We start from the raw sequence: 10,262 nt of genomic DNA on the forward strand, positions 1-10,262 counted from the left end.
CCTTATGCTTATAAACTTGTTTCTTCATAAGGAATGAGGGTGTGTATTTGTGTGCACAATGCACTTGCATGTGTTTATGGGGTGAGCGCAGTTTGGATGTAGGTGTGTGCAGAGTGCATTTGTATATATATCTATATGCATTTATGGAGTGAGCGCTTGCTTGAGTGCAGTGGTGTTTGTGTGTGTAGGTGTGCAGGTGTGTTCATGCTGAACTGCACTCACACATATGCGTGCACACACACTCACACACACACACAGTGTCCCCAGAGAAGGGAAATCGTGGGAGGTCAAGATGCTGATAAAGCGAAGATAAATCACTCTGGTTAGACGAGCAACAATCAAATTCCGCTCTCAAATGAGAAGTGAGAAATCGACACTCCCTCACATTTTACCCGTCGCTCCAGTTTCCCAAAGCCACACAGACTTTAGCTAAAAACCACCTGATCTTGCTGTTTTTAAGAATAAGGCTGGTTTAGCTTCACTAAGACAGAGATTAGTGCAGGTATAACTGTGACCCTTGAGGGTAAGACAGGTGAGGAGGCAATATTTGCTCACAGTGAATGATGAAGACATTTGTAGTGCATACTCAGCTGTGCTTGCAGAGCTTGCAGCAACCTGCTAAAAGGAATTAGTACTAGCCAAATGCAAGTAACAATACTAAGTGGAGGGATCTAATATCACCCTAAAAGGGGTTAATTTTGATATAATGACCTGCTGACTGTAGCTTAGTGCATAGCTACTTGATAAATTAATAAATGGATATGAAATATTGATTTGATTTTAAATTATGTATAAAGTGAGAAAAATATGTGGGAAGAATAGGCCCAAGAGATACAGTATGAAACTTACATTTTCTTTAAAAAAAAAAAGAAAAAATATTAAACAAAAATGCTTGAACAAGTGTTCCAGAGAGCCAGATCATGGAGAAAAGAAACTCCAATCTAAAATAGCACTTGAACCCCATTGATTCTTACCAGGACCTTTCTCCAGAAAAATGACCTTTGACTCAGGGAAGAAGTTGGAGCCAGTGATGACCATTTCCTCTCCTCCACTCACTGGGCAGCTGCTAATGCTGGCCTTCTCGACCTGAGGTAACTCCTGTGCTGAGCGCTGGGCTATTTCACCACAAAAACAGATAAGAAAGTCATTTACATTAGACAGTAATATAATATAATTCTTTTTTTTCACCCTCAAATATATTTTTCTTCTATGTGTGTGTATAAAACCTACAGCACTCCACTGGAATTGAAGCAGCCTGCAGTGAGACCACTTTTCCATTGGGTTGTGGGATGTGAACCCGGAACACCACACGGACCCGAGTGTTTTTCCGTCCAATATCAGTCTCTCCTTTCCTCAGCTCAATGTCAGAGTTCCTCAACTTCAGGATTCCAGCACAATCAATACTGACAAACACAGCAGGAGAAACACTTGAGAAAGGAGTATCCATAACAGTTCCATCATCCTACCTATCAAGCAAAGCTTTTTAAATGATTTCTATTCACTCCAAGTCCTTTACACTCTTTTTATACTCTTTTCTTTATGGAGTTAATAAATAACTGATAACAAAAAGGAATATTTTAATTGAACAGAATTCAAAGTTTAAGCTGTGCTTATAAAAAATGGCAGATATTATTGTTTTCAATCAGAAACATTCTTATTCTATAAATACTGTACATTTAATGTCATAGAATTACATTTATGTCATAGAATTTTTTATTTCAAATAAATGCTGTTCTTTTACAAAAAAGTAATTTATTTAAAATACATTTATTTCATACTAAGTATAGTTCAAATCTGTTTACATATTTACTGACACATCGCTCGACTTACTGATATAAAAATTATAATTAAACTTAATTTGGAGTACTATTTGTGCACAATTCTCATTTCTTAATATTAAGCCTAAAATATGTTTTAATGTCACTAATGACTGTATGATCTTTCAATAATATCAGTCTTTAAATGCAAGACATTTAAAGTGCACCTTAAGTATACTCGCAATTGTTCCACTTTAGCACAATCAAATATACTTCAGTATATCTTTAGTTGGACTTCAGCACTACTTCCGCACAATTAAAGTGCATTAAGCATAAAATTAGTTGTTCCAATTTAGCAGACTTTCAGTATACCATTTTAGTATACTAAAAGCACAATTGCAGGGTATTTTTATTAAGCGCATAACTACGTAAATGTATTTTTAGTAAATTAACAGTAAATAAATGTATTTCAAATAAATTTCAGTATACTTATTTTTCACTATAGGGTATTCATGAAAGAATACTACAAAAAGTATATATCACAGTTTCTGCAAAAATATTAAGCAGCATAACAGTTTTCAACATTGATAATAATAAGAAATGTTTCTTGAGCACCAAATCAGCATATTAAAATGTTTTTGAAGGATCATGTGACAGTGAAGACTGAAAATTAGATATAATATTATATAATATAATCAAATGAACGACAAATTTTTGAAAATGTCTTCTCTCACATAGAAAATCAACTTGTGATGACATGTGATGATTTAAAAGACTCATATTTAATCCAAATCCAATAGTGTTTTCAGTTATGGTTCGGTTTAGCGGCCATAGTAAATATCATTATCTTAGAAAGAAACCGTAGCTCTTTGGAAATATGGCTTCTAGAGTTTCTGCATATTTCGCTACAATGTGATGACCAAATTCCTTTACCTAAAACCATCTACACTGTGTTGAGCAGTTGACAGTCCCCACAAGGACAATAACTTTATCATCCTGAACTAAATAATTCATATTTTAAAATGCAAAAATGTTTCTGTGAGGGTTAGGTTTAAGGATGGGTAGGTTAGGGGATATTCAATATTATTAAAAACAAAAGTCAAATGGAAAGTCCTCACCATAACAGAAAAACAAATGTGTATTTATGCGTGTGTGTGTGTGTGTGTGAGAGAGAGAATCTAGACTGATGTTGAAGTGAAGAGCTGTTGGCAGGTACCTGGCAGACATATTGTTTTCAGGAAGGAGAGGAATCTCGAGAACCTTCGTGCTGGTGATGATAATTTCCTGGCTTGCCGTAGCGACAGTTTTTCCTGTTATGCGGTGAACCTGGTAGAACGCGTGCGGCCTCAAATAACGGTCATCCGCTGTCCCGATGAACATCTGCAGGTTCACTGGCTTCTCATTGTAGCCAACAAGCTGTTAAAAAAAGTGAAGAGGTGAGTCAATATCATTTTTTATTTCCATGAAAATAAAGAAGTTAATTGTGGTCAAGCAGGATTTTTAATGGTCCTTGATTAAGGTCCTTTTTAATGGACACATGAACTGCTATGAAAAACAATGATATGAAGCAAAACATACATTTTAACGGGAAGATGACTGGACTGGAACTTAATTTCTGCAATAATCCAAAAGACAGTAGGAAAATCCTATGTGCTTTTTTTTTTTTTTTAAGGAAACAGGGTGATGGTAACTTCCAGGTTGGCCTACAAAATAGTCATCCCTGCAGCACTCAATAGCCAAACCAGATATTTTTGACAGGCTATATTGATCTGGAAGCACTGGACATCCACCACATCAAACGGCAATTTGCATGACAATTATTTCTCCCAATGCGTTTCCATTTGAAGAACCCTGCATATGCGCAATTACTTCCCAAATCCTCATCCATGCACATTAATATCAGACGTTAGCCCACTTTTTCCAAGACGACTTCAAAACACACTCCAGCAAGTAATTAAAATCCAGACAGAAACATAAAGACACGTTTTCGAGCCACGAGTAAGGGAAAAAACACAGAAACCGAATTGAAGGAAAAAATAAATGAGCGGGTAGAAAGGTGAGAAAAGAAAAACAAAACCATGAAAGACATTCTACTTCTGCTGCTAAAATAGTATAAACAAGACTTTCATCTTCTGAAAATGGAAACAGGGAAGTGAAAAACCCATTAAAATGTGAATAATTAGATGTAACACATCATTCTGTGAAGTCGCTGAAGTCTTTTCCAGAACAAAAAGCTTTCAGAAAAACGTTTTCCTTCCTGGTGCTGCACACAAGGGTGTCCGACGCAAACCTCAGTCAGACACAGGGAGCCAGTGTGGCGATGCAATGCCCCATCCAGCAGTATGTACACACGTTTGACCTGCCAATATGCTTCCCAGACAGGTGAGGAGTTCAGAAACGGAGGGGAGCTTTTCCGCTGACATGCGTGTGTGGGAGGGTGTTACTTAGGCTGAGCACACAGGCTCCTAACAATCTCTCTACTGTTGAAATGTTATGCTTGGCAAACACTGACCCAATGCAGCAAAAGAGAGAGAAACTGGGAATGAGAGCAAAAAAAAAAATAGAGAGAGATGACCAACTCACAGGTAACGGAAGGACCAAGCCAACCACAGCAACACAATAATGAGAAAAACATGCTTCACATATAAATTGACGGGTCTTGAGAATAGAGCCAGATATTTGTGGAAAGGGGAAAAAGAAATAGACGGTGGGGAAAAGAGAATCAGGGAACAACGGAAGACTTGGATGGTGGTGGGATTTGGTTCATGTAGTTCCCAGGACAGCATGGTTTTATTAGACTTGGAGACATGCGTCACTGAGAAAATTATTAAACCAAAAGGGTATGCTTAGTTTCAAAATATGAATGGTAACATTTTACAATAAGTTTCTATATGTACAGGTTAATAGCTAACATAAAATAACAATTAAAAAAAACTTTTATCATTGATTGATTGAATTTCTGCATATAATAATACATTTTTAACAAATTGTATTATTTAATGTTAACTAATGTATTCTGAACTAACAAATTAACACTGAATGGTAGTTTTTCATCTTTTATTTTATATATATATAAAAAAACATTAACCTAGATTTTAAAATTCTGTAAAACAATTTGTTGTTCATTGTTAGTTCATGATGCATTTACTAATGGTAATCAGCTGAACATATTGTAATGTGTTACCATGGTTGCCATATTGCTGAACTAAATTAGACGGCTTTAGAAAAAATGCTAAATGGAGCATTATGGGTCAGTCTTCATGAAAGCTTTGCCTCATCCTTTTTTTACAGGACTGAATATACTGCGCTCTATATTTTTATGGGCTCGCTCTGGGTCAGTGCATTGAGACGGCGGGGGATTCAGTAGCGGAGGTCATGTTTATGCTTCAAGACCTAAAAAGGGTGAAGGGCTCAACTTAAATGAACCATGACCCTGCCAACACCATTTACATGTAAGATTTATTTCAGTGGTAAGGGTCCACCACCCCTGGTAACAGCTGCGAACCTTACTGGACATCAGGACATCAGTTCTTGTGTGTGTGTGTGTGTGTGAAATGGGTTGCCAGGTTCACACAAAAACTAGCTCAACTTGCACTACCATTAAAAGCCTGGGGTCGGTAACATTTTGTAATGTTTTTGAAAAATCTTTATTAGCAAGATTATTATTAAGATTGAAAACGGTTGTGCTGCTTATATTATTATAGTTTTGTCACTTTTCATCAATTTAATGCATCCTTGCTGAATAAAATATTAATTAAAGAAAAAAAAGACTTTTGAATGGCTGCTCTCTAGTTTTGCACAGTGTGCAACATACATCTAAATTGTGCTTATTCATCCCAATCAGTCTAATTTGCAAACTCTGGCCAACGTCAAAAGGTGAATTTTCCTCTACCGTTTTAATGATGTTATGATATGATTTAAATCAACATGAAACCACACTCACAATCCATTTTCCTTCCAAATTATGATATATTTCTGACAGAGTAAAACAAAACATTCAATATTCTACTGGGAACTGACTGGATCCTGAAGAGTAGACGTTTCATAGCATAATGGAGCCAGTAATTACATTTTGATGAAAGATTATGAAGACAGACATTTCTGTTTAGAATAAAATGCACTGATGAATCATGCACAATAGAACCAGGAACATGTATTATTAAAGTAAACAGTGTTAATTCTGATTTCATGTTCACTTTAAGGTCACCAGATACATTCAACTCAATCTGGAATGCTGTAAAATGAAGTATCCAAAACCCCTAACGGTCAGTATGATGCACTATAATGTAAAATCACTTTACAAGATGATACATCAGGCCATGGACATTTATGACTTTTGGAAATTCCATGAACATGCTGCAGCCTCAGCAAAGTTTCAAGACATTTAGAGCAGCACCAAGGCGCCACATCCTCGAGGAGTTTCTGAAGGCCTGTGGCTCAGCACGACCACTGCACTCTTTCTTTCTCTGTCTCTCTCTCTCTCTCTTGTTCTGTAACTGTCATTCAGAACATTTTTTTTTAATATTTAAAAATGTCATTTATTTCTCATTTTCAGCAGCCATTTTTTTTTGCAGTCACTTTTGATCAATGTAACGCATCCTTGCTGAACAAAAGTACTAATTCCTTTCAAAAATTACTGAGACCAAACTTTTGAACGCTACTGTACATGTGTTAAAGCCGTTTTCCCCCTGCCACTTTCAAAATGGCAATTAGTCAAAGAGATTTGTGGATTTAGTGATTCATTTTTCAAGGAAAGGGACGTCATTAGTGTTTTGTGAAGTGACTATATCCCTGCTCTATTCCCGCTTATTTTCTTCTTTTAATCCTGAAGAAAAGCTAGGAGAGGTTTGCTGAGGATGGACAGCAGAAAACAAACAAGCTTAAAAACCAAGACTCTTGAATGAGTGATGTGGCATCTCTCCAAACACAAGCAGCTACAGAAAACCTCTTCTCATCACATCTGCAGGGCTCAAGAAATCCACAGTGTGCATTTGTGTGAAATTTCACCAGACGACTATCCCTGCACTCCTGTAACCTCCCTTCCCTGACACTGGTTATATTAAACTGCTGACATTAAGAACAGTCACATGTCCCATAGCTGGAATAAAGCTAGCGGGGCAAAAATAGCCTCCCTGGGTTGCCTTTCATATTGAGGACTAAATAAAGACGTCTCATTCCGACTGTTTCTGATTGCAGTGTGGGCTAAAAGAAACACAGAATCAGATGGTCTAAAAACAGCAGGAAGGCACAGCCTAATGTACAACAAAGCATGTGCAGTGCATGTTTTGGTGTGAAGCGGCACGTTTTGTGCTGCCGTACTTGATGCACGTTTCATCATGCTTTGACTCCCTACACACACCCTCTAAACCTTGAATTTCCCCTTCAAGTTTCACGTCTCCTTCCCCTATTCTCTTAAATCTCTTTCTCCACTCCTTCTTCTTTCTCCATCTCTCTATCTCTCTCTCTCTCCTTCCAACCTGCTGCTGGCAAGTTGTTTCCCTGTGTTGCTCTGTGGTTGCTATGGTGAGGGCCAGCCGGTGCGTGTGTGTGCATGCATGAGTATGATTGTGTGTGTGTGTGTGGGTAAACCCGAGCCTGAGGGGGTGGGGAGGAGACTCAAGGTCACACAAAAACAGTAACACACACACACACACACACACACACACACACACTGTGGCCTCTGGCCCCGAAACATGGACTCGTGCTGACATGATCTCTGTGCTTACTGGACACAGCGAGAGGTCTGTTCACCGATGCAGTGTTTACACAACATATGCCTGTGTGTGTGTGTCTGTGTATGAGAGAGAGTGTAAAGGGGGAAAATAGAGGTATACACATGGAGAGCACTCAGACCCAGGAGGCTGGGCAACCAGTTGTTTAAATAAGGGGAATACACATACTTTCTTCTCTCTCACACATACACACACAGAGCATGTGTGAAAGGACTGCTACGACTCTCACACAAACACATCCAGATATAAAACACCTGTATACAATGAGTACAACATTTCCCGTGATGTGTACCTCTCTCACCCCCTCCGTTCTCACTGTGCTGTATGCTACTCTTCACTCTTCAGTCCACATCAGATACAGCCTCAGGCTGCTGTACAACAACAAAAGCCGTACACACACAGCCGTACACTCATGAGGGTATACAGACAACAGGGTTGCTCCACAGACAAGCACATTGCGAGCAAAACTTTAACGGTAAACAAACATCTCTGATCAGCACTGAAAATCACCCACCGTGAGGTTTGAGGGTCACTAAGGTCAGCCATCTTGTTTTTCACAATGATGTTATCTGATACTAAGCCATGTTGCTCAAAACAATAAATCTAATGTTTTTGTGGAAGGATTCATTGTAGGAATATTCCAGATTAAAATCTACTGATTTACTGTACCATATATAATATTTTGACTCATTTCTCAGTTTGTTAAAACTGTATGTGTATATGTAAATGTAACGCATTTATAATGGAAGATGGCTAGAAATAATGTTTATATTTTATTAAATGAAATGCATTCCTGTAACTTAAATGGTAGAGCATAGAATGCATGAACTAAGGGGTGGGCGATATGATTTTTAATTTTTTTTAATTTTTGTTATTTAAAATAAGAAAAAAAAAATTACAAACACAATAGAACAAATAAATATGAAATAAACTTTTAAGTTTTTTTAGCTACAGTAGGCTAAAAATAAAAAATAAAGTAAAAAATATTACAGAAATTGAAGAGTGTATAAATACAACACTGCATAGTCTTAACTGTAACCATCAAACATGAACTGATTCTTATTAAAGATCCAAAAGTGATTCAGTCAAGTGCAGTGAGTGGTTAACATTATTAATGACAGATAGCAGCAGGTAAATTAGACTTCTGTCCCTTTAAAACCAGCTGCACGGATCCAATATACTAATACACATCCAGTTCCTCTTCAGGAACTCGAGCTGCGTCGGAGGACGCTTCGGGAACGCTCTTCAGCGTGACCGGCTCTGAACCTCGTGTGTAATCAGACCAATAGATGGGCGAGACGTAGTGCTGGGCGGTATGACCAAAAATTTATATCACGGTATTTTTCAAAATTATACCGGTTTCACGGTACATGACGGTATTTTTTTTTCATGCATGAGAGCTGCGCAAAAACCCGGTTCAATTTGGCCTGATTTTTGCGCAGCTCGTCAGTGAACAACGGCTCTGTGTAGTAAAAATGCTGTTTCATGTGAAAGCCCGCAGGTGATGGAGATTTACCGCTGATTACAGAACCGGCTTTACTAACAAGATGCGCGTTAAATATCGCATGCGATTTATCGTGCAGCCCTATTTGGCTATATTACTTTTCTGTCTCATGCAGCGCCCCATTACACCAGAGATCAGTCTCTAGAGACTGATTCCCTTAGTAGACTATTTGGCAGCGTGGAAACTACTGCCAAACGTGTCTCAGTGGGTCCTGCACACTGTAGTGAGAGGCCACAGAATCCAGTTCGGTTCTCCTCCGCCTCAATTCAACGGGGCCTTTCCCACCCTGTTGGGCCCCGAGCAGGCTCTGGTAATGGAACAGAAGTAGACACTCTCTGAGGATGGAGGCCATCGAGGTGGTCCCTCCTCGCGCAGCAGAGTCCGGGTCCTACAGCCGGTACTTCACCGTTCCGAGGAAGGATGAGAGCATCCTTCCTCATCATAGGAAGTTCCTGACTACCAACCTACCAACACCGGTTCTTCCTTTGGCCTTGCACTCTCACCCCACACTTTCACGACTCAACCACATCGACGATTGGTTGATATTAGCCCAATCAGAGCACATGGCGGTTCGACATTGAGATGTCGTTCTCGCTCACACGAAAGAGCTGGGGTTAAGACTTAATGCCAAGAAAAGTGTGCTTTCTCCAGTACAGAGAACCACTTATCTGGGCATGGTGTGGGATTCGACCACGATGCAGGCACATATGTCTCCTGCTCGGATCGAGTCGTTCCTCACCGCAGTCGCGAGAGTCAGAGAAGGCCGGTCACTCACTGTCAAGCAGTTCCAGACTGCTGGGTATGATGGCAGCTGCGTCCAACGTGATAACTCTTGGCCTGCTGTACATGAGACCCCTACAGTGGTGGCACAAGAACAAGGGGTTCTCCCCGAGGGGAAACCCGCTTCGCATGATCAAGGCCTTGGACATGTGGAGGAAACCTTGGTTCTTGTCTCAGGGCCCGGTGCTGGGAGCTCCTTGTCGCCGCGTAACGCTAGCGACGGACACATCCCTCACCGGTCGCCGGGATGGGGTCCGTCTTCTGCTAGTAGCCCCGTTCTGGCCGGGCCGAGTATGGTCTCGGACCTGATTTCTCTCCTTGGCGGCGCTCCGTGGGAGATTCCCGTCAGGAGAGATCTCCTCTCACAGGCGGTGGGTACGATCATCCACCCCCGCCCGGAGCTGTGGAAGTTGTTGGTGTGGCCCCTGATGGTTCTTGCAGGCCCGTTTCTCCGCAGGGTTGACCCACTCCACCCTGAAGGTCTACGTG

At 39.9% G+C, this 10,262-nt stretch overlaps 1 protein-coding gene across 2 annotated transcripts in view; it reads right to left on the bottom strand.

Moving 5' to 3' along the window:
• Window positions 1-10,262, bottom strand: part of LOC107740457 (nuclear factor of activated T-cells, cytoplasmic 3-like) — a 76,329-nt gene that overhangs the window by 25,251 nt on the left and 40,816 nt on the right. For both annotated transcript variants that reach the window (XM_016552907.1, XM_016552908.1), the window contains exons 4-6: window positions 2,974-3,173; window positions 1,231-1,403; window positions 975-1,115 (exon numbers count right to left, since the gene is read on the bottom strand). In XM_016552907.1, the coding sequence (XP_016408393.1) occupies window positions 975-1,115; window positions 1,231-1,403; window positions 2,974-3,173 (514 nt within the window). The remainder of the gene's footprint in view (window positions 1-974; window positions 1,116-1,230; window positions 1,404-2,973; window positions 3,174-10,262) is intronic.

This window comes from Sinocyclocheilus rhinocerous, unplaced genomic scaffold, assembly GCF_001515625.1.
Source record: "Sinocyclocheilus rhinocerous isolate Xijiao unplaced genomic scaffold, SAMN03320098_v1.1 scaffold225, whole genome shotgun sequence".
NCBI classification, from domain to species: domain Eukaryota; kingdom Metazoa; phylum Chordata; class Actinopteri; order Cypriniformes; family Cyprinidae; genus Sinocyclocheilus; species Sinocyclocheilus rhinocerous.